Below are 25,796 nucleotides of genomic sequence, written 5' to 3' on the forward strand. Positions count from 1 at the left end.
ACGGTGGCATCGACCCAGATAGTCGTGTTTATCGGCTTTTGAGTGCCGGCTAGACGAACCTAAACCGCAAATAATTTCCGCGCGGCCGCATAGGACTGGCGACAAAAAAAAATCCCGTGGCACAACTTACGTCGCCGACAATTCCCGATCCAGAAAATAATGAACCTATGCGGTGACGCCAATACTGCGTGTTTTAATGTCAGAAAGAAAAAAAAGGAGGGTACTATCTCTTGAGGGATAGGTTCATGAAGCGCTTCTGGACACGTTACGCGAGCCTTCACTGAAGAATAGCCGGCGGACGAAGTCAAAGTTGTCGTAGGGTGAACATATTCGTAGGTCAACTTCTGCTAAGAGTACTTATGCACGAAAAGTACGTGGAACAAAGGAAGACTTGAAACAGATTTCTGCACAGAATGGCACGTGCGTATATATGTAGACAACGGCAAGACACATATGGTGTCAGCAGGAAGGTTCAGTTCTGAATGGATGTGCTCGTGAATAAATTATCGTAATAAAGGAACCACTCTTTCAACGACATACGCAAAGGGCCTTAAGCTTCCAGCTCTTCATCATTTACTGTCCGGAATTTCAATTTCAAAACAATAAGATGCAGAAGAACGCTGGAAGCAGTGCTTGTATTGCATTTTCCTCTTATCACGGTCGAAGTAGGGCTTGATCGATTGATATATATGGATGTAGGGAAATGCCGTAGAACTATTTTTCTCATCGGCCTCTCGACAAACTATGAGTTGTTCAAGGTAAATATAACTAAGGTATGAGTCATGTTCCCGCTGCAGCAATGTAAAGCAGTTTTCGGGAAACGTTGGTATAGGTAGCAAACAGAACAAACAAAAAAGCTGGCCCCATGGTTTGCTCTTAGACACAGGTCGCTAAGAACACCATGGATAGAAGACTGGCATCCGCCGTAAAGGCTTTGAACAAAGACAGGGTACCACAGTGCCGCAGCTTTTGCAAGAACGTACAAAAGGCTTTCACGTGGCCGCGAAGAAAGCACGCGCAGACTCTCACGCATAATCATATTGGGCAAACACCTTTCTCCTTGCATATATAGTACTTTACTCCTACAGCACATGGAATGTTCTCGAGTTGCCTTTTCATTATTAGTTTGAGCATCTTTCAATAAAAATCAACGATTCTGTGGCCGTTTAATGTGGCCGCGTACTTGTTACCCATACCAAAGAGGGGATTTCCCTTTGCGTAGCACAACTCGCAAAAGTTCTTCTCGTTCTAGATCAGTTAGTTTCTCGCCACATCGTCGTTATATGCGGTAAAAGTAGGTTCGAACGATATGATGTATTGTAAACTTTCGAACGCCCACAAGAGAAAAAGAAAGAAGGGTGGAGGGAGATTAAGCTTGACAGATCAGTCATACTGTAAGAGAACAAATTCACACCCGTATATCTGACATCAGGCCGCCACTGAACGCTCTGGAACAAGGCGGCGTACACATGAAGCTTCGTGAATTGACAGAGAAAACGAAGAGAAGGCGCTTATAAAGCTAGATGCACCTTCCTCGGCGTTCCCTTCGATCAATCTGTGGTCTGCTTTCGGCGCATACCCATCTCCAATGTTTCTGAGGAATAGCTACCGCAATGTGGAAACAATTCGGGAATGACGGCGGTAATCCGGAAGTGACTTTCCAGTAGTAGCATAGCGCATTCAATAAAAAAAAAAAAAACCTCGAACGTGTTGCGGTAGCCTCAACTGACACGCGTATCCAAGTCTGCACTAAGAAGCGTTAGCACCAGAGCGTGAGGATCTTGCTACGTGGTGAAGAGCCTGAAGTTGCGCGTATGCGCGCTATAGAACTGCGTGCACGTGGCTCCTATTGCTTTGTATGCGTAAGATTTTCCCATTACTGGGATAGTTGGTTCATGTATACTGGAAGGATTAATGAACAAGAAATGAGCGCAAAGACGGGGTTATGAAAACGTATTCAAGAAACGCGCTCGTTCGTTATGTGAAACTCTTCGCTATTTTAGAGGGATCATGCACAACCTGCCCAGCTTCATTTTATCTGTTCAGTCTCGACTATAAAAATAACCACACATTTTTGAATAGGCACATCTGTCTCACATATTCACATATGAACACTAACACACACTGCTGTTACAGTATACAGATGCCGAAGATAAGCTCGACAGTGCTCGTTTCTGTCATGACAAATACATGGAAGCAAAACACTTGAAGTCGCTTCGTCAATAAGGACACCGTGGTCCTTCGCTTTTGAAACATGCGTTCAGCGTGAAAAGTGACTCGTCGCGTCTGTACACCTGTTTCCCAAAAAAAAAGTAAAAACGGCGCTACAGTGCCACATATTCAAATGAACATCATCACTGAACCCCTCTAGCTTCCGGTTCGTTAGGCTGTAGACTGGGAAGGAGAAATGGGGTGAAAAAATTAAAGAGAAAAGGAGGGGAAGAGGATTCCGCAGACCACATGCGCAAACAAGGAACGACACCGCACAGACAAATGAAAGGCGTTAACAACAAAGTTATAACAGCTCATTAAAAAAAAAAAGAAAGCAGCACGAAACTGGCAGGCGATCCAAACTAGCAGGTGACGGACTCGACTACCTGGTAGTCGCGCCACGTGTCTCGAATTCTCGTGAACTCTCGCTTGTGCTGCAGTACTTTCAGCGGGGACTGTCGAAAGTTTCGGAGCAAATGCATGTGCACTTCTCATAAGAAGCAGCAATGAACATCTTTACGGTGCAGTCAAGCTTAAAAGCAAATGTGATATTGAGATAGAAAGAAGGCAAAAAAATATAGAAGAAATGTCATTGTGCATTGGATTAAGTATTTAGCAGACCATCCATTATAAGAAGAGTATAAGCGGTGAAAAAGAACGAGCAAGAAAAAAAAAAGCAATTTTAAAAGAAACAGGACACTAGTAAAGCGGCGGAAGAGACGCTAGCGTAAATATTTGATCGAGGCTTATGCCGGCCAAAGCTCCAAACGGCCGTCGCCTCGGCAAACGGTTCTGACAAAGATTAAGGACCTCGTGCTTGCTTTCCTTTCGCCGTGTCCCCGAAGACCAGCGTTGTTAATTAGGCAAATTGCAGTGCAACAGATTTGACAAACACGACAAAGGCAATCTAAACAGCGGGCCCTCAGAAGAAGATATCAAACACTGTTCACTAAGATCCCATACCTCGAAGGACCTCGACGGTCACGTGGTGTCTCCGGGCGTTGATAAGCGGGAGTGAGTTGAAGGAATCGATCACTTTTGTGTTTCTATTGTGACATAACGAAGTTAGTTATACTCGGACAACAACCATATAGCAGGAACACAAACTTAAGACGTGGGAGGGGGAGGGGGCCCCGCACTTGGTCTAATTGTATGCGCCTCTCGATGCCGAACAGCAGTATGTTAATTCGTGTGTTGTAGTAACGCCTCGGGGCAACGCCTTTTGCCAAAGTCTTCGCAGGTCCGCTTGATAAATATTTGTACTTGAGTCGCAAGCGAAGGCTTGGCTCGCGCACACGGTGACATGAAGAGGGGCATATAAGATTTCTGAATGCGTGGGGAGGTGTGTTCGGTAAACGCGTGGCCGCTAATGGAAAATGTAAACACGGCGCTTAAATAAATTGTTTTACTTCCATTATGGCACTTTGCTGCATTCGCTGGCTTTCGGAAACGCGGCTGTGGAAATACGCAGGCGCGACACTTGGCATTCGCGGACTGCTGCGAATTATTATTATTATTATTATTATTATTATTATTATTATTATTATTATTATTATTATTATTAATGTTCTTGCACAGTAAAACGCGGGAGATATGTGATGTCGCGCCCTGCTTGGAAAATATACATATGATTTGTGGCTCATTCATTCACCATTGCGGTGCCTTACGTGTTTCATGCCAGTTTGCATACATCCCTTCAAACAAGAAGCTGTATGTACGGCACGTAAAGTGCTGTTACTCACAACGCACGCACGCCCCCCCCTCCCCCCCCCCACACACACACGCACACACAAAAGCAACCAGTGACCATTTTCTTTTCTTATTTCCGGAGCACATGGAGGCAATTTTCATGAGGGGATCATAGTGAATGGCACAGGCTACGGAGACTGGCCCACACCTCTCACAAAATAGAGGCTCTTTCATCATCAAACATACGTAGAAAAAAACCATAAACTGTCGAAACGTATTCGCACGTACCACAAAATGGTTTATATGCATAAATTACAGCATGATACATTAGTAAATGTAATTAAGCGACCTCGTTCACCCCGGGTCAGTCCGATGTTCAATTGATTCCAGATCACATCTCGCAGCGCTGTTCCCGACAGTTGCCGCTGCGGGTGGCGGATTCGCGTCGTCGTGTTCAGGGGGCGTTAGGTGCATGTGCGCCACACTCTAACGTCGCCGCGTGCCCTTACCTTTGCGTTGCAGTGAAGGTAAACCTCGCAAACTGCGGTTCCCCATAGCGCTTTGCTCAAGCCGTGCAGAATAGGGAAACCCGTTCGCTTTGCCTTTCTACACAGTCGCACAGGGCATTATCCTCTCTCATGACCCCGCGAACACGAACCCCTGCTCCCCGACGACGCGACCCCAATCCCTCGCTCAAACAGCGTCGCCTTCGGCCAAGGTCTCCCGTTTCTAGCAAACCTCATATAGGCACATACGCAAACCTCGCGGTGCATCCGAATTCGGCGCACCCGCAAGCACGCTGCAAACAACGTTCTTCGGCTGAAGCCTATATACGGTTCTCGCAGAGGAAAAAAAAACAAACGAAACAAAACAAAAAGAAGGTTTCTGAGGTACAGAGGAACCGCAGTGCGGGAGCGGATGCGTGCATTGCAGTTCCCTCAAGAGGGAGTCGATCGGCACCGTGCGTCCGTGGCTGAACTTGATTAAAGTGAAAGGCAGCGGAAGGAAAAAGCGATCCTTGTCCCGCGCCCCCGGACCCGCCCCAGTGTTTTTTTTTTTCATTTGCTTCGTTCATATTTTGTTTTCTCTTCGCGGCGGCAAGCCGCCCCCACGGCCAGTCAACCGTCACCACCTGTCGCTTATTACCTATCCCGATCGACTCGCAGCGTGATTCGTGTCAAGTTGCTCGCTGTTAGGTTATGTCTCTCTTTCTTTTTCCTAGTGGCGCCGGATCGGTCACGTGATATATGACGCAGCATTAGGGGCATTTGTCACCTCGCCTGTCTGGCGACCTGAGGCGAAGGAAGAGGGTGGAATGAAAATAAGAAAGTGAAAGAAAAATATCTTCTGCGGATATTCACGTCCCGATTTCTTCTGCCCGGTAGTATAGGGTAACAAACGGCACGCAATTCCACTCAGCTGTCTCTGCATTTCGTTCTCTCTTCGTCTCCCTTGAACAGACTCAAGAAATTGTTTATGGGACAGTTCGGCTGAAAGATGCAGGAAGTCTTACAGAACGGAAAACCTTTAGCAACAAAACAACTATTTCCGTTTTATGGTTTTAGCGATTCTGTTACGTGATCGAAAAAGGAAAACGAAAGTGAACTTAAAGAAGAGCGACACCAAATTTTCTGGCGTAACTGTCCCGTCTTCCACGTGAAGTGTGACACCTTCGTAACTTTCACAGCTCTAGTTTAGAGGTGCGAATAAAGAGTACACTCTATACAGGGCGTGACCGGCAGTGCCAATTCGCGTGTCTACTGTCGCCTTTAGGAGGCGCGAACATTGCTACGTTAGCTGCTGTGCTGCGTTAAGTAGTTCTCCGATGCACATTTAAGAGGCAAAGCCCGGAGACATGTCGCCGCATATTTGCGTACATACCATCAGTGAAACGTTTAATCTGACCTTTTTTACCTAATGTCACCGAGAACGTCCCACTTTCTCTCCCCGCACAACAGACACGCACTGTCGACGGAAATCCTTTAATCAAGGTAATACTCCACTGCAACGTCTACCAGCGCATTCCCATCCGCTACTGTTTTCTACTTTCAAACTAAATATGGTAGCAGTGGTACGCGACGGAAATTTCATTTCATATTCCGCATCGGACCAGAAACTTGTCACGGAGTCGCGAACACGGAGTGAACATCGAGTTTTGGCACGGATCGTTCGATATGACGCCAGAACCAAATGCGTCTGCGCCTCGCGAAGGCAAACATCGTTGTCTTTCTCGGGTATGCATTGCTGTCACGAGAAGAAAAAAGAAAACCATGAAAGGCGTGTAGAAAGGGGCAACCGCTAACATGATTGCCTCGCGTGCGATGCTCAGAAGGCACGCAGCGGAATGCTCCGGACTCCGTTAAGAACAAGACGACATGCACCTGGAGTAAACAGGGAGGCACAAATATGCTATATACGGAGACGGGCACGGGCGCGTGTGTAGGGCTTCGAAAAAAAAATGGGGGGTCGAATCGATAGCCACCGCCAGCAGTATCGTACTTTCGCTCACTGATTCTTGGGTCTGGGGGTGGGGGGTCGTCTCCGTGGAACAGCGTTTCCAAAGAAATAAATTAAGGGCGGGGAGAGATATTCTCGGAGTAACGAATTTCAATACCGAGGGACATATGTGGGTACGATCTTGTTTTACAATGAAAAGGGGGGAGTAAATACAGTCTCGTCTATAGGCTGTGTATGCACGACAACGATATGCAGTGGTTTGCCTGTTTGTTTCGATGGGCTCGGGTTTGTCTAGTCCTCCCTCCGGAAAATCAGGTGGGACGAAAGAGAAAGAAAATCTACATAGTAAGCATGTTCGTGGGACTTTGCAGCATACTTTACAGCTCAGAAGACACGAGTGAATAGTAATAATAAAAAAAACGTAAGAAAAGAAACAAAAAGAGAAAGAAAGAAAGACTCTCCATTTCAGCTTCCACGGTATCGGCAGCCAGGCAAGTGCGCGGCGTTGCGTTCGCCAGCGTTCGAAATTCGTTTGACGATTCCTTTTTCCGTGGGCTTGATAGTTATATGGAACATTTCGGCGACATATTCGGTGGATCCATAGGTGGGTCTGCTTATCAGGAGTTTTCAGCTGCTATTGATAAAGTTTTACCTGCTTCATGTTCGCCTTTTCGTTCTCTATAGTTTCGTTCCTACGCGCGCGCTGGCTTCATCCCAATGAGCGTGACCTGTTTCTCCCCATCAAATTACACGCACTGTGAGCGCTAATACGTTCATTTGCTAACTGCGAAGTTCTTGGATGGCGAACACAGCGTCATAAATTATGAGACAACGCAGCTGCAAGCTGTTCATCCTTCTCGTATGCAATGCCGGTGTGCGCACCTTAAATATCTTGCGTTTTATTTCAGTCGGTGCGTTACGTTACCTTTATGCAATCCAGTCGGAGCCGTCGATGAAGCTGCTGCGGTACATCTGCGGTAGGCTAACGCGTCGCCCCAACATGTATTAGGGATGGCGTGTTTGTGCGACAGCTCCAGCGATGGTGTACGCGTAGACATGCTTACACGTGGGCCTCTCTAAGAACCTCGAACATTGTCCCCCTTTCAAACCTCAGGACGCGGTGCTCTGCGTGTGGTTAATGCGCGACCGAAAGACTGGAAATAGGTGAAGCTGTGTACTTCGGTGTAAGCGCGAACATCATAGCGATACGAGAACAGTAGACATTCACAAGAGCGACACCCAGCCACAAACGATACGTTAAAGTTGCGTAGGATCGAGATAGCCGAGGTGGTAGTCGAAGGCACACTCAAAGGCCAATGAAGTGCGTTCACAAAGTTGACACATTTCGGGGAAATCCAATGTTATAATACATTGATAACGAGCAAGTAGACGAAGTTGCGCGTTGCATGAGGCCGTGGCAAAGGCACAAGCACACGCTAAACTTGTTCGTGGGCAGAACGCGATTCTGTGAGGGCTATTTCGTTGCCGATGACGATGCCCGGCAGTCAGTGAGATTTGAATGTGAGCTCATATTTAACAGCGCGGTGGTAAGGTTCGCTTATTTCGGACGACAGTTGTTTATCAACGCCGTGATGTAAAGGCTTGACCGCTGAGGGGCCCACCTTGGAATAACTTTATGGCCCCACCGGTTAGGCGGCTATTCACGAATGTACTGATGGTTTTCCTGTGACGTCATGGACCCAACTTTTCACCGTGCGAGTGCACCAGTATGGCAACTGCATTGACGTCATTGTAAGCCATCTTTTGAAATCCGCAGGTTCCGATCGCGTTGATGTTGTATGTGAGAACTAGAACCTGATCGACGCCCATTTTGATGAGATGACCACCACACCAATGTTTGCAGTAACCGAACGATGAGCATGTACTAGCAAGTAAAGAAGCATACCCAAAGAAACTTTAGAAGTAGCCTTGAGTATATTTGGACGCACCTTTCGTGGATTGTAGGAGCTAGCGCGTAAGGCGCATATTGCATATTTTATCGCATTCATATGGACTGTACGCCATGCATGTGGCATGCCCAGCCTCTCTGTATTCGCTAATGTCATTAAATATGTATCTCTTTCTTCGCTGTGAGAATCACTGGAGGGTTAAATTAAAGAAGCGTCACAGCAGACTGTCAAAATGTCGATCATTGTTGCCAGATTATGGCGCATAGACAATACAACTCTCCCTTCTTTCGTTCATTTTCTTTTTTTATTTCACAGGAGCTGATGGCATATCCATCGGTTGTTAACATCCTAGAACTACAATCTTTCCCTTTTGCTTTCATAAAAAAAAAAAAAAACATGAAGTGAAACTGAATAAGATGGACTCAAGTTTTTGACGTGTAAACTCTTTCTTCCTTTCTTTCTTTCTTTCTTTCTTTCTTTCTTTCTTTCTTTCTTTCTTTCTTTCTTTCTTTCTTTCTTTCTTTCTTTCTTTCTTTCTTTTTGCGATAGGAATGAAATCTTCGTGCGCTGTTCTCCTCAGACATTCTGTTCTACATTTTTCTCCGTTCGCTTGCTAACATCTGTCATAGCCAAACTTCTTGTGCGGAGCTCTGGTGAAGAAATTAAGTGAGAGCTCAGCAAAAGCGTTTTCTTTTTCTGTTTTCCTTTATCATTTTTTGTTCTAATGCGGTCCTATGCAAGCCATGAGCAATCTTATATACGAAGACACACAGAGCAAAACCTCGCCGTCCGTTGTTCCAATCCTTCGTACAAGCAATTATTTTAATAAGATGTCTGTTGTTCAGCCTAATTTATTTTTTACACGCGATGCACCTTTACTTTTTCTACAGTGATGTCTGATCCTCTGCTACATTTTGCCTTTGCCCTTCAGCTGCAGTACCTACAGCACTGAAAACGCTGCGATTGCTTTATTAGAAGCGCACCTCGTGGGTCCAGCGCTGCATCATAAGCACGTTGAAAAAAAAAAAAAAAAAACTCGAGGCAATAATAACGGCGGCCGACCGACACCGCCATCCGACGTACTGAGTCTGAAGGCATTCTAGGCCGCTCGTCATGGTTTTCGTTGGTTTTTGTTTTATTTTTCTGTTGTTTCAGACTTGCTTTTGTTTTTCGGTCTGCTTTTCGCGGAAGCGTTGCTTCTCAGCGTGACTAGCACGAAGATCTCGCTTGCCCCAACTTGAAACACTAAAGACAGTGTTTGAAGCGGCGTTACAAATTGCTGCCTTCAGCGGAAGTGAAATAAATGAATGAAAGAATGCCCCCTCCAAGGCAAGATAAAAGAAAAAAAAAGAGAGCAGAAAAGTAAGCGTGCAAGAGAGAAGGAGTCTGACTTCCAACGATCAGACATGATAACCTAGCGTAGTCTGCAATCTGGCGCACCCTGAGAGCTGATCTGTGACGTAAACCAGCGAAAGGCCTGCAAGAGCCCACTTGCATTAAGAAGGCAAACGGAGAGTGTAATTTAAAACATTATACACATGCGTAAATACTCTACAATACGTGGTTATATGTTGACACTCGGTTTCGTGTTCCAATAAAGAAAACAAGAAAGGGAACAGTGCAAGCGCTGCTAAAATAAGTTCAGGAATAGAACGCAGCTGTCAGTTTTTCTTGGAGGAAGCAAGTGGAAGCGCACTTTCTGTAGACGTTACCTTAGTACATTCGTTGTGTTTCGGCTTTTATCATTGTGTTCGTATGTGCGTGCGTGTGCGGGCATGTGTCATAGCACTGCTCTTTTTTCTAGGCACATAGTAGGCATGAATGACATTGTATGCATTCTAGTTTGAGACAGTGGTTTCTGCTGTATATACGTACGTATAAACAAGAAGAAAGGGGATTAACCAAGGGGCCCGGTTTTGCAACAGCTTCGCTGGACTTCCAGGTTGATAAGGGCTGATAAGGTCGATTAGGGTTGATCAGCGTGTTGGAGGCAGAGCATGGAGGTAGCTGCCGCGGAGGCCGCCCAGCCTTGGTGACGCGGGATCTCGAGAGCGGCCGACACCGTGATCGCTGAGGTCGAGCGCGCTAGCATTTTCTATTCTCGCTCTACCTGCACATGAGCCCATTGTCTTTTTTTGCCTGCGTTGGAGGCGATAGTCGCGCCGCTACAAGGGTTTGTACTCGTCGGATCAAGTTTCGTAATATTGATAATGGTACCGGGCTCCGTGGAGATGAGCAAGTGGCACAATGCTTACGCATGCTTATACAACCCTCGGAGGAGTTTCTGCGTGAACATTTTTTTTTTCAGTCTACCACAAGCAATCCCCAATCAGGTATACAGCCAATCATCTCTGCTATGTTTTGCTTGATGCCACTTCCCCCCTCGCCCAGCGCAGATGCAGCCAGCGGAAGTGCCGTGTCGTGGGGCGGCTTAATTGTCGCGGAAGCAGGCCGTTTGCTGCACTCACTGGTGGGTGCGGTGAAACATTATTTCGGTCGCAAGAATTTTTCTTCGCGGTTTTTGTGCCTTCGCGGTTTTGTTGTTGTCTCTACATGTCCGGCAAGAGCTTTTACTATAATAAGAACCCATATGCGATAACATTATTTTTTTTCTACCATAATACGTCTTCTTAATCACCGTTGTCTTAAACGCGCGTCACTCGTGTTAACGGCGCTGACGGCACTGCAATAGAAAATTCTGGACGACTTCCAAAAGAAGTTCTCCATCCTTATTCGATAGTATATGGCACGACAGGCAGGTATTTCAGGGGAAGAAAAGAAAAAATGCCGAAATATCACCCGCACGCGAAGTGTCGCTGCAATGTTGCGAAGCGCCAACTTCCGGCACAAATCTGGCTTCAGTCGAGGGCGCTCGATGCACTATAGAGCCTCCCATAGTACAGATCAGTGTGTACGGCCGTTACATACAGCATCACTGATTTGCGCAGCGTCAACTATATTCATTCAACTTAATATATTCAAGGCCGATTAACTGAATGACTGCAATAACGCAATCGATTTTCGATTCTGCCAAATCACAAAGTATACACATCAGTACAAGTCATCGCAGCGCGTCCTCGGCAATACCTTCAAGACGACCGAACCGCGCTCATATTAAGTCGCGCGAACGAAGCCGCAAGCACACATGCGCGCACGCAACCCTGCGCGCCGAAGCACACTTCTTTAAGGTGACAGGATTAAACGGATCCCCGCCCGGCATAATCCACACCACGACGACCGAAAAAAGAGCACGCGTTAACGAGCGCCGCACCTGATCTGACGACCGCGCTTCTTCGTAAAATACAGATCCTCGCCTAACGGGCGCACTCGGCTTCCATCGCCCGCGCTCCCTGAGTAACATCTCGCTGTCACGTCGATGAACAAGGAAGTGAGAGGGGCGGGGTGTCGGTCTTAAGAGGACACTCAGGCAAGGAGGGAACCTCAGGCCATGTCGGCCCGTTTTAAAAGCGTCGCCGTCAGCGCTACAGCTGGAGAACGGTCCGGGGCTAACGCCGCAGGTATCAACGACCGGCGTGAGCTCGGCTGCCCGCACCCGTATCGGGCGCACCCCCTCCCTCCCCCCTGTACATTGATCGATCCATTGATCTCTCCTGTGCTTCGCGTGATTTCCCCTGACGGGCGCGCGCTGCTGAGCGCTTTTTTGTCAGTCCTCGAGGCACGTCGCGTGTCTCATGCCCAAAGTAGTGGTGTTACGATGTCGCTGAAGACCCACGGGCGAGTGAAAAGAAAAAAAATAGTTCAAGAACGATAAACCTCGCTAGCTTAAATTGAAGGGTACAGCGTATGTTTGTGAACACGCGTGAAGTGCTATTTTAAAAGTGAAAGTAGGCGGAGTGGACGCTGCAGCAAGGCTGCTGAGAACAGGTTTGGTTTTGGGACGGATGTATTGCGTTGGACGGCGTATTGACCTTTTCATTCACGAGCGATGGTTTTCGATTGACCCGTCGTCCGACGGTTGAAATACAAGAGCACAATGAGCATTTAATGGCGATGCCAGTCTCTATCGGGGAATTTCGCGAGAGTAATCACCTTGTTATACACATTTGTTTGCCTATCATGTAGGTTTAGTGTTTGGAATTGAAACGCAAACGTTTTATATTTGACTTAAACATTGCACTCTTGTAATCTGTATCTCTGATGGCTCTCATAAGCCATACAGCAGTCACGGAGCACTGAAATCACGGTGGTATGGAAGATTGCATGATGAGCCGGCTCTAACTCGCAGCAGAAAGAATGAAGGCTTCGACTGCTACACCCCTGTGCCCGAAAAGCCCCAATAGACGTAAGGCACCGTTGTAATATCTTTGGAAGAGCAAAGGTACATACGGAACTTGTAATTTCGTTTGTTCGGCGGCGACAGGAAAAAAAATGCTCGGAAACGTAGTCGCCGCCGAACAAACGAAATTACAAGTTCCGTATGTATCTCTGCTCTTCCAAAGAGAGAGATGGAAGAAAGGGGAAAGGCAGGGAGGTTAACCAGAAGAAAGATCCAGTTTGCTACCCTACGCTGGAGAAAGAGGGGAGGGAGAGGTAAAGTGATAACAAAGTAGAGATAAAAAAAGAAAAGAGCAAAGACATACAATCACAGTTGGTCACTGTCGCCGCACACTGTCGCTCTTCCAAAAATATAACAACGGTGGCTTACGTCTATGGTGGCTTTTCGGGCACAGCGGTGTAGCAGTCGAAGCCTTCATTCTTTCGGCTGCGAGTTAGGGCCGGCTCACCGTTTCCGAGCTTTTCATTTCTTTCCGTCGCCAGGTAAATTAGAGACATAACAGTGCGCTAGACCACACGCACAACTTTGATGTTACTATTGTTATATTCATATTACCATAGAAGAGGCAGCACGGATGATTCGGCCTATTGTCCGTGCCGAATCCTTCAGTCTTTGGCTTTTCGGTTCAGATTCGCACTTACGCCCCTTTGGCCCATAATCAGAAAGTGGCTTACTTTGTTGGAACGTGACGGTGTAATTGCAGTCACCGAACAAGCTTTGGTGCGATGACGGCGTTTCCGAATCGCGCATACAGTTTCGACCCTGTCCACGATCCTTTTGCCATCGTATCACATTGCGTCCTACCTTTTCATTCAGGGACCGAATTTTAGCGAAACCGTCGCTGTGGCTTAGTGTTTATGCCGTCCTGGTACGTAGCACAAAGTCCTGGATTCCATTCCCGGTGTTGCGGGCTAAACGAATTGATAAGCGCTTCGTCGCAGCGAGTCACTCGGCCATGTTGACATCGGATATCGCAGCAGTGCTGTTGTGACTTTCTGCAGCTGCTAGCACTTGGGAGGCCATCTAGTCCCATGGTCTGTGCGTGAAATGTGGTTATACGTAGCTCGCTAATGTCGTTGTGGCAGGCAAAGCCTTTTATCATTTTCACTTTAAAAGATTTAGGTCCCCCCCCCCCCCTCGCCCCACCCTTCCCTTTCGCGTTTCACTAGTGTATATGGTAAGCCTAGCAAGCTCAGTCTTGACAAACCTTCATTCCTTTCTTTCATCCTTCCTTCTGTGTTTCCCCGCAATCCTTTTATTATTATTATTTTCTGCAGGCGCGACCTTCCTGAATCAATTAAGCCGGACAGAATGCCCCCTAGTGCGCAAAGAAGTCACTATGTTTTTACGGGCGTACCACGTCTTGCACCTAAACTGCGTTCACATGAGCTTAGCCTTTTCGGCATGGCCTGCATGCAACGATCGATTGGGATTATACCTTGAGGTGAATAGCTGCTATCCCATAATACGGCATATAGAAGCTGTGACAAGCAGTGACATTGCACTATCGCGGTTAATTATTGCAGCGTGCCTCGCTGTGACACTTCTTGCACGGCAACAAAGAAACAGACTTAGCGAAAATGAATTGAACGTTTATGCACTGCCATTAAGGTTTAGACAAAAGTGTAGACACATTCAGTCGTTGAATTACGTGTAAGTTGGGGGGTACAATTAAGCCTCCCTAGATGGATGCCGAAATATGACATACAAACAAAATGTAAGCGCACTTGCTCACTGAGAGCGCAATTTGATCCTGCGGTTATAGAATTAGAGAGACGACTGAGGCAAAGCGCCAAAGGATGACGTTCGACATTGTGCACACACATGCTTGATCTTGAGATGCCCACATCGACGGCGATTGGTCGGACCTATCTACAAGCCCTTTGAGCCTAAACGAAGCACTGAGCACCCATTTTAACTCTTGAGGCAGGCGTTTGAAGTTCCGAAAAACTATTCAAGCTGCTATATCGTTCGCGTTCTCGGCAGTACAGATTCAGCGTCTCTCATAGTTCGTATGCTGTTCTCGGAGTGAAAATTCGATCAGTCAATCAACCAATTCATCAATCATCACTACGGCTCTGCAAATCACGCACTGCGAAGTAAAGAGGAGCTACTTTCTCAAAAGGAAAGGTACGCGTCATCGTTCTTCTTCTTCATTTCATTTCACCCTTTGTACTTTTCGTCATCGTCCTTCTTCTTCATTTCATTTCACCCTTTGTACTTTTCATTATTAATACCATATCTTTTTTATTTGATTTGCAGAAGCAGAGTTCCGTGACACGCCGGTGGATGGGAGTGAACTACCGTTCGCGTATGCATAAAGGGAGCGAGAAATCGCGTTATAATCCGTGCGCTCCGTCCGGACCTCTCCCGAGCCCACTTCATTGCAGAGGATATGCACGCGAAAGCACCCTCTTTTGTGCTTTCACGAGCGTAAAAGAAGCAGACGCTTTGTCAGCTGTCGTCACAAAAGGCCCGTTAGGTCTAGGCGGAGTAGCGGTGGCGGGAGTGGGGGGGGGGGGGGGGGATTGATGTTGTAGAGCGGATATTTTCAGGAACGCACTGTCGTTGTCGGGTCGCAACAATAAGCGCTCCCCGAGGACCTTCTTAGACTTATATATCGTGCCCAGCCGTACTCACTCAATGCCGCCGCACACGCGGCCTGTTGTTGCGCTGTTCGCATACATGCGTCTCACGATAGCGTGCCACGCTACGCGGCGCTATGTGCGTGGGCTTTGCGGATGCTGATGGATTGTCGCCGTCATATGAGAAGGCGAACCACCAACAAGCGGTGCGGAGAAACAGCGTGCACTGCGAGCGCACGTCCACTGTGTGTGTGTGTGCGTCTGCGTCTGCGTGTGTGCGTGTGTGTGTGTGTGTGTGTGTGTGCGCGTGTGCGTGTGCGTGTGCGTGTGTGTGTGTGTGTGTGTGTGTGTGTGTGTGTGTGTGTGTGTGCGTGCGTGCGTGCGTGTGTGTGCGTGTGTGCGTGCGTGCGTGCGTGCTAAGCTAAATAAAATTATAGCGCGCCTTGTCAGCGGTGGCCGGACTTCAACGCGACCGGGACAAATTAGTCTAGACAGCGCAGCATCACCACGCGACCCGCGTCCAAGAAAGAAACTGCCACTAGAGCGGGCGCGACGGTGGATTCTGCGTATGCCTCATCGCACGTGTCTCGCAATAGTGAAGATAAACGATGCTATAGCAAAGTATAGCGAATCTCTCGTGATAAACGATCTCGAACTACGCACTAGCACGACAATAATGACAAACAGCATTTCAAAGAGAAGTCTAGCCGACGTCTCATAATAGGTTGCGGTTCCGGTATACGCTGTAAAATTTTCCAACTATGCACGCACACGTTCACTGAGATTTCATTGTGTTTGAGCGCCGGATCGCGCGGAGTGTTCTCCCTTTCTTTCTTTCTTTCTTTCTTTCTTTCTTTCTTTCTTTCTCGCGCGTCAATTCGGCATTACGTGGACCAATGTCACGTGGTCGTGCGTGGGTTTTTAGGTCGATTCTACTCGGGCCAATGCAGGCTGCCCTGGTGGCGCTTAGAAAACAGAGATTGCCACCTGAATATTACTATACGATAGCTCGTCTACTGCCGAACAACTGAAACTGCCACCTGATCGTGTGACTCCATCTAAGTGGGCTTAAATAGACCCATGTGGTCAAGCAGAACCACATGGCTCAAGAAGTTTGAGGGCGAACCTTGCCACGTGTGACGTGCGCAGGTGCGTATGGTGAACAGACCCGATGTGAGTGAAACGAAGAAAGTGTGTTTTGTTTCCGTTAGCGTTGCAGTTACTTATTTGTGTGCATCCATAGCGGTAGACGCGCGCTTCTTATAGAAGCGACTTTTCTGCTGCTTGCCCTGGCGAAATCCCGTGGAAGAGAAACACGCCAAACAACCAACCACGTCTGCGCGCTGAAGGCGCGCGTAATCGCCGCACTAATCGAACAGACCTTACGGCGCAATGAGCACAATGTAGGTCAGAGGGACTCGGAAAACCAAGCTCGCTTTTCAAGTACACTGAGCACACATCGATCGACAGCTTTCGCAGCATCGATTTCTTCTTATTTATGTTTTTGTTCTTGCATACTATCGCACTGGGGCTCGCAGGTATACCTGGACATTTAATTGAAGCGGACCACCGAGCGAAGGCGTAGCGCCGGATGGAAGGTTCGATTGCGTGTTCCATGTTTGGCGCAATAAGAGAACAAGAACGAGTGGGACGCTTGGTGAAGGGAGCGACGGATTCCGCTGAGAGCCGATCACCTGGGCGAAGTTGCGGGCAGCGTCCACGGCGCGCATTCCAGCGGAGAGAAAACAGTGCGCACACACTCCTCACCGGGCATTGAACGCTCGAGCTGTGATTCCTGCCGCTTTCTTCTTGCGCTTCCGCTGCATAGCGGTGAACGTCGCCCCCAGATGACGGCAACGGGAAGCCATACGAATGCGCCCGGTCTAATCTGAGCTCCAGGTTTATTACGCCCAGCCCCGTGTGCAAGCTTTTAATCAGCGAGCTTCGCCACTGGCAAAGTGCGGGGCAATCGAACTCTGCTGCTTTCTCGAGGAGCGTGCCTGGATTCTCGCGGACAGTCTCGCATTCCGTCTCGAAGTGTTCGGCGCAGCGGAGTTGATCTCGACGCAGTTGCGTATGTTTCTTTTTGAGCTCGAAAGATCATCCGCAGTGCAGATCACGCGTACTACCTTTAAGCGTGTGAAGTGATGCTTCCGGATTTGTTTATTTGTTTCTACGTAAAAGTTGTCATGTGCCCACTCTGCAAACCAACCAGGAAAATAAAACCCCACAAACGCGCGCAAGAAATGTGTTTGAACGCTCGGTAGGATTGCAGGCACGCCAGTATGAGCGTTCGATGAACGGAATATGCACAATGCGATACGATGGAAGCACTTCAGCAGAACCTAAAGTTTGAACTTTAGGCTCTGCTGTTTTTTATTCACTCGCGTGTTCCCGGGGCCACTGATATAATTCGTGGGTGCACATGCTTAGAGATAAATCGATATCCCTGTACCCCCTTGATCCCCTCCCCCATAGTTAAATCAGACCAATGGCCACCCCTTTTTTCGATGCTCGGTCTGGCCGTGGCGATTCTAGCTTATGAACATCTGCGACGGAGAGGGAAAGAAAGATAAAGAGGAAGGGGCAACCACATTACGCAGGTTGTGCCTGTCTGCTACCTTATACACTGTGGGAGAGAAAAGCGGGAGTCAAAAGAAAAATGAAGCATGTGACAAATATATAGAATATGCTGTAGCAGGTAAGCGTACTCCCCGAGCGAAGTGACCAGCTTGCGTAACTTTTCGCCCAACACTCGACGATACATGGAGAACCGACGTAAGACGTCGTCAGACTCGATACATCCACGTAATAAGGCGCTCGTTATCCTTTACCAGCTCTATTACGCATTAAGAATAATTAAAATGAGTAAAGAAAACAAATTCGAGGATTAAGAGCAACACAAACGTACTAAATCACGCGTTTCGAGTTTCGCAGACCACTCCACGCGATCGAATGTTGGGCTACTTGGCCTTGCATAGCCGATGACGGAATTTAACGCGACAACAACAACACAAAAAACAGAAAATAAGAAAGAAAAAAAGAAACAGAAGAAACAGCAAACACTCGAAACACTACGAAGTGCCCTCATCAGCGCTTGTCTTTTTCTTCCTCCCAGTGCTTGTTGTTCTGTAGCTGCGCTAATTCAGAAGGTTTTTAAACGCAAGGCTTTCTTTGCCTCCGTTCCCCACTTTGCTTTGCGAGTGCCGCTTGCTGCTGTGCGTCTTGAACATAATGGAACCGCACGGGCGACTGAGAATGCGCCAGGGGTATGTTCCACGGGGAATGTATCCGGAAACGCTCACCCGTTAAAGACTGTGGCCTAGCGAAGACTGCAGGCGTACACAACAATTTCTTGTACAACTATATGTATGATTGACCAAATAAATGAAATGAAACCCTCATATCACGCGATACACCCTACTCGGTAGTACTCCTACAAGTGCACATATTGTGATCAATGCGCCTCGCTCTATCACACCGTGTAAGGCTTGCGCTAACACACCCACCCTTGCACCCATTCCCATGCCCCACCGCAGCAAAGTGGGAGGCGCCACTGTCCAGCTCAGACCCGCTAGACCAGCTCGAGCTGGTGAAGCGGGCATAACGGGGAGCCGCGGCCACAGAGCTTCTGGACTAAGGAGCCCCATGCACTACCCAAGTGGAACCAGAGCATGTATTGAGAGAGAAGGGTTGAGCTACGCAGAAGTGAAGAACGGCGGACATTTAACTAAACATCCGCCCGATTCGTGGCCTATCCCCTTAGTGGGTACAAAACATGAAAGAGAACCACCACCACCACCACCACCACCACCACCACCACCACCACCACCACCACCACCACCATCATCATCATCATCATCATCATCATCATCATCATCATCATCATCCATGAAAGCCTCGTTTATCACTGATTTTCACGTAGTGCAACCCGCCGATTTTCTTGTGCCAGAGAACCACCGTACAATCAGTCAGCACAGCTACTACTAATGCGCGGTGGATTTATCGGACTGGATCACATAGGCTTTTTTCCGTTAGTAAACTGCGTCATATTCACATGAGAACGAGACCTTACGACATAGAACAAAGTGTTACAGAGCAATGTAAACCTGTCCCCGTTTGTTATACCTTAGCCAGGAAACTGTTTTGTTACCATCGCTATGATTGGCATAGCATTGATATATATAACGCAAGAAATAACAGCTCTTGAGCTCTCACTCCTTGCACAGTCGCACAAAGCACAGAAACATCTGTCTTTCTTACGAAATATGCGGTAACCACCAGCTGTCCAGCATTGTGATACACCGGGCAGACATTCATTTAACTCGTCTCGTCTCGATCGTCCGCACAAAGTTAGTGCAGCTCATTCTACTACCATGGCTGTACTCGCGCTCTTTTTCGCAAGCTTCAAACAATAGCAGTTGCGCAGCCATGACACTTGGCAAATGTGCCTTAACCTACCTTAATTGTCGAAGTGCGCTTTCGAACGAACAGTGACTTCAAGTTGCCCAGTTTTGGGCTTATTTCATCAGATGGAACTAGCACTGGCGCAGACGGGTACGCATTGCGCCCACTCATGCTTTTGTATATATATCTGGGCGCGTCTGAACTTGATATGTATTTATGTTATGAGTATAAAAATATCAGAAAAAGCAAATCAATAAAACCACTTTAATATGCTTAACTTCTGTCGTTTTCTATAAACAAGCCACCCTCACGGTGATCTTCCTGGCGGCGATCCCAATCCTTTGTCGAGTTAGATTTATTATCGATGTTGTAAACATGGTCACGCGCTGCAATCGTCACTCATTAATCGTACATGTACGCGGCGGCGGGAGAAGGTTGTTTGAAACTCGTATTTCACGCAATTCCTTGGCACTGACTGTTGGCACTTCGCCAAGGATGAATGTTACATACACTGAACATGATGGTTTTTCTTTGCGAGTTTGATCCAGTGAGACCGACAGAACACAGAAGGGCACGGGAACGTGCTTTCTTAGAGATCTAGAAGATAAAGCGCTCTTAATATAAGTTTGAAGGCGCTGTTTTATTGTAACTAACGCGAACGTTGCCTGATCTTGTAATTTTTTGTTGTTGTGTTTGTTCTGGGATGACTTGCAGGTATCACCACGTTCATTCCTTTTCTTGCCAGCCCCCCTCCCCCCCAAGCACGCACGCACGCACGCACGCACCCCCCCCCCCTCCACACACACAATTATTTCAATCTTCACTCACACTTTATCTCTCTTGAAATGACATTACACCCAATTCTGAACAATTTCAGGTTCGCAGATTTAAGGGGAAATCTGTGCCAAGATATCCGAAGAACCTGCTACGTAAGTACGCGTTATCAGTTGAAGACCCTCGTGCACCGGTGAATATCATAGCGATTGAAGCGGTAAGTAGACGATAACGCTTGTGCAATAGCTAATTCAAACGTGGCATTCGCAAGATGAGTAAAGCACAAAAGGGCATCGCATTGAGCACGACTTGAGACACCTTTCAACACAGAAACGATAATCAAGAAATTTGTTCAGGAGGGCGTACACAGTGCACAATGAAAAATAGAAACCATGGATCACGTTCAGTCACAATTGCCACGCACACGCGTCGACAAGAGAACATAGACATCAAGGTCTCCTCGCTCATATACTCCCCTTGCGGACATCCGTGTTCGTTTTAGCATGCGCATGAAAAACCACCACAGAGGGATATCAAGATCTCACGCAACTTCGATTCCTTGGAAACACGAACCATAAAAGCAGACGTCATCCCAATATAACGATGGAAGAATTTCAGTATATTGCTTCTTATTTCAATTTCACATGTTCACGTGAACAGTCACTTTTCCGCACGCCACGCCGACGTGGTGACAATAACCACTCTGTTGTTGTATTCTCGTAGTCAAAGTGATTACGAATGTTGGTGCACTGATACATAAACACTACATTTTGCGAGATACTCTGGAGTCCTTAAATCTAGTTTACTACCCGTGAACCGTACAAAACTAAATTCTCAGCAATGTCTTCTTTTTTTTTAAACTCCGCAACCTCTTATGGGCACATGAAACAAACAAGAAAGGCTTTTAAACAGTTATGCCCGGATTCTCGTGAAAGCTCGCTTCCATTTTACAACTTGACCATTGCAACCACAAATAGGTACGCGCGTGTAGCTATGGTTTATCTTAGAGGTTCAGTTTTGCACGCTCAAATGATCGAAACAGAAATAAATGTTCAGAACTCTGACCTTTCCGCAGCTGCCTCAATACGAGAGGCACTGTCTTTTCTCGGAGCCTGCACCGGTGATTGGACCGACGAGGGGTTTTCCATCACAGGGCAAGCGCAGTCAACCGCATCCTTGCCAGCGTTGGCTGATATCACTTCCGCCATTTCTCACGTCTTCCTGGCTGCTTCGGCGTTATTGAAGTGCTGTCGTTGAAAAGCCAACTTCGGTGGCACTTCTTGCGTCGACGTTGCGCGTGCGCTGTCCACTGGCGCAAGAAGGAACGGTGATCACGCGTACAATTGTAAACTGTACAGTGGCTGAAAATCCGGCGAATCTAAAGGCAGACGGTGGCCAATGCTGAAGGTTGTTTAGCAATCCTAATCCCCCCCGCTACCCCTTGACAGGACAAGTGATTGCACTCGGAACCAGAGGGGCATATGCACACCACCCGCAAGTACACCATTCGCGATGCCAGCACTAATCCTCTTTCTTACAGCACCGAGGAAGCGTCAAGCTGTTGGCGTAACCACGGGACGAAATCCGGTGGTGTGTGGCCGTCGCGTCAGAGACGGCTCGTTGAAGCGAAGGTAATCCAACAATGCGACAAAAAAAAAAAAAGAGCACTTGTGATGACAACACTTCAGACGCTCCCCCAGAGAGAAAGCAAACACACTAATTTCTCTCAGTCAACGCGTACCAGACGGTGCCCACGGTGTGGTCGCCGCAGATGACAGCCGTTGCCGAAGCACGGCTACGTTTCACAAGGGGCCTTTGCCATAAGAAACTCGGATGTTCCAATGGGGGCCATCGCTGACAAGTGGCCGGGGAGCTCTTGTGGGTGTAATCCAAGCACGGGCGACTACTCCGGCGCTCAGAGTATAGCCTGTGGGAGCGCACGCTGGCAAGTAGAAATATCCGCCCAACGCGAGATAGAGACAACGGCCAGAATTTGCACAAAAGGGGCGATTCTCCAGCAGAACACAAGAACTTCCTGGACTGCTCAATAAGAAACACTTTCCCGAGTGGTGATGCCTCGCAGAAGAGCGATTATTGTCAGAGCGGCAGGGGTGCCAGATAGTCCCAGGAGCGAGACTGACCCCAGGAGCAAGACTGGCCAAGGAGTAACAGTAGCCCAGGAGCCAGCCGCTACTGCCACACGCAGATAGATCAGGACGGGAGACTCGGCGGAAGCGACCCTCGAGCGACTCTCGTCTGGTCGGGTAGCAGCTGAGACGGAATCGCAGGCGACACGACGCCAAGCGCGCCCCTCACGATCGCGAACTGCGTGTGCACCCGAAGAGGTGGGTTAGGTACTAGCTGTGGCGGCAAGCCGCTTACGACACGGCTGCCCCTGCTGGCATTCCGAGTCGAACTGGCCTTCCGCGGCGGCGGCAAAACACACGTGCTGTGCGTGTCTCGCTGCTGCCCGGCGACCGGTTGCGTTTCCCGGCCGCGCACGGACGCTCTCGCTTTCTCTTTAATTCCCCCCCTAGCCAAGCTGCTGGCGGGGCGTCCAGCCCGCGGCCATGAGTCAAGGCCGACCGGGACCTTGGTCTTCTTACCGCTCTTCTGGCAACGAGGAGAGAGAGAGAGAGCCCTTTCAAATCACTCTGGTCCCTATCTGCGAGCGCGGAGCCAACAAGTTGCGCGACCTGGTGTTTGCGACGGGTGTCGCAACGTCGGAGACCCGTTACGCGAGTAAACAAGAGAAGCCCATCGCGTCCTCCAATTTGAGTTGGAATTAACGAGGTAGTGAAGAAAACGAAGACGTGGAGTCAAAGGACTGCCATAATAAAGTACAGACGTCAAAGGACAGCTATAAGTGTTATTAGAAACGGCGATGGATGGCCCAACAATGAATGTCGGTGCAACGACTATGCATGACATCGATGGCGGCGCGATGTCTTAAATCGAGACGAAGTATATATATATATATATATATATATATATATATATATATATATATATATATATATATATATATATATATATATATATATATATATATATATATATATACAGGCTTAAGGTGCCAAGGCGACGCGGTAATAGTAAGTAGGATGACGATGGCATAACAGACGCTTCAAGGAATCGCCGTAACATGCTATTAAAGACTGCTGCTGCAATATGTAGGGCTAATTGTGTACATTATGCATCTGGAATAGAGAGTATAAGTCCCCGCTTGCGGTAAGCGAGGCATCTGTATAGATCCGAAAAGGAGCAAGAATGAAATACAGGCGGCCACTAGCTCAGTCTCAGCGCAGGAACGCGTTGCAAAAGTTGAGCCGAGTATTCCTTACAGCTTTGAAGTACAAACACGTGGCAGCGGGTCTTCTTTCCTACGTGTTGGGATCGGTGGCGAATCTCTATTTAGGACAAGAACCTCGGAGCGAAAGCAAGCAAACCAGGGTATGCCAGTGGTGCAGAATATGCCAACAGTTGCGAGCAGACCGAAAACAATAGTGAACCGTTGCAATGTGAAAGCGTTTCTTCCGAACTCAAGGATCCCGGTGCCACCGCTAAAGATAATTGCCACAAGCAGCTGCGCAAAGAATTTGTGCAATGCGCAGAAAGTGCTCTTTATTCAGTTACGCTATCGAGCTCGCAAAGGCATGTTGGACAGATGGGTCGTTGCTTACATGATAAATTAGGAGAATAAGAAAAAAAAAATGTTGCGAATGGCGTAAGCGGACACCTTAGTATTTATTCACTCTCGTCACTGCATTTGTGAGCCCCCGTTTACTGAACGGTACGTCATCAGCAGCTATCACAGCCTAATCACATGAAATCTGAGAGCGCAAGCTTTGTGCGATAAGAGATACGTTACCGTGAACCGCGAGAAGTTTGTCCCCATGCGCGTGAGTTGTTTCTCCGGGGAACCGCGGCAGACATGCCGAGAGACCAAACATACAGTCGACGCTTACTGTGCTATATGCTGTCAAATCGAATTATTCGTGTAGTGAATAATTAGGCTTTTAAGGCATGCATTCCGCATCGCCAACGCATGCCGAACGCTTATGGTGCTGCGCTGTTTCCCGGATCGGTGAGGTATCTCTAGGCTTAGCAGCTTGGAAATAAAACAGCTGATTTCGAAAATAACGATAAAATATCGCTAATACTTTGTGCTCAGCGTGAGGAATGACTAAGCGATGGCTTATGTTGCTTATTTCTTGTTGCCAAGAAGATCTCGTAGCAGGGGCGAATTCGGGTCGAAACGGGCTGTCTAGGCTGACCTTGGCACTGCTGTTTGTAGCGCGATCACGGCAACCGTGCGAGGCAGTCGGCAGCATAAGACACGCATGCTTAGTGAGCCTAACGTATCGTGCATCACGGTAACATATAACGTTTCACGCCAAGCTAAAAATTTCGATTACAGAATTGCGAATGGCGAGCATGTACGTATAAACATGACATTGCTTTTTTTTTTTTTTTGAGCAGGCAAGAAACTGACCACTTGACAACGTGACTCCAGCATTTTCAGCTTTGTTCCCTTGGCATTGTGCCGTTATACATATGCTTGTGGTTCGCTGGTATGGCCTCGTGTGTCAGTGAAGTGCAAAGCCATGGGCCACCAAATTACGTGACCGCCTGTGACGCACCGAGCGACGCGCGCTTTTCCCCGTGCGTTGCGTGCACATGTGGTGAGCTTCTCTGCTCTCTTCAATGTTCACTACCCTTTCCCCAGCGCAGGGTAGCCGACCAGGCATTAACCTCCTTGCCTTTCGCTTATCAATTCTCTCTCCCTCTCCCCCATTGGCGTCGTGCAATATGATTGTCCAACAAGCGGTCATGGTCCATCTACATTGTGTTATCAATATATTTCTCTTGTTTCTGACTTGCTTTGTTCCGATGCGATATGATTGGGAAAATAAATTATTCGGTAGAAAATCATCATCATCATCATCAGCAGCAGCAGCAGCAGCAGCAGCAGCAGCAGCAGCAGCAGCAGCAGCAGCAGCCTATTTTTATGTCAACCGCCAGGACAAAGGCTTATCCGAGCGATCTCCAATTAGCCTGTCTTGCGCTAGCTGATTCCAACATCGCGCCTGCAAATGTATATTTTTTTAATTGAAACGAAAATAAATCGAAGAGACGTAGTCACCTTACAATGGTGACGGCTACTTCTTTTCTCACAGCGGAAACAACAACATCAAAAAATATGTTGGAAAATGAAAAAAAAAAGGTTTCTTTTCATTTTTCTCCAAATGTCGTAATTTGATCACTACAGCTAAATTTCTGTCTCCCTCGAATGCGCTTCAATTCCCTTGGCACCCATTCTGTAACTCTAATGGTCCACCGGTTATCTGCCCTACGCATTACATGGACTGCCTACATCCATTTCTTTTAACATTTTTCGTTCCATCGCTCTTTACCGGGTCCTTAACTTGTTCTCGAGCATATTTGTTAGCCTCCAACTTACCG

At 47.8% G+C, this 25,796-nt stretch overlaps 1 protein-coding gene across 4 annotated transcripts in view; it reads right to left on the reverse strand.

Annotated features, from left to right (window-relative positions):
* The window catches only part of Nos (Nitric oxide synthase), a 444,263-nt gene that overhangs the window by 385,336 nt on the left and 33,131 nt on the right, over positions 1-25,796 (reverse strand). The window contains exon 1 of one of the 4 annotated variants that reach the window (XM_075685664.1): positions 21,396-22,658. The exons of the other annotated variants lie outside the window; for them this stretch is intronic. Within the exon in view, the coding sequence (XP_075541779.1) occupies positions 21,396-21,538 (143 nt within the window). The 5' untranslated portion in view covers positions 21,539-22,658. Of the gene's footprint in view, positions 1-21,395; positions 22,659-25,796 lie in introns of those variants that run through there. 4 annotated transcript variants of the gene reach the window in all.

Source organism: Dermacentor variabilis, chromosome 3, assembly GCF_050947875.1.
Source record: "Dermacentor variabilis isolate Ectoservices chromosome 3, ASM5094787v1, whole genome shotgun sequence".
NCBI classification, from domain to species: domain Eukaryota; kingdom Metazoa; phylum Arthropoda; class Arachnida; order Ixodida; family Ixodidae; genus Dermacentor; species Dermacentor variabilis.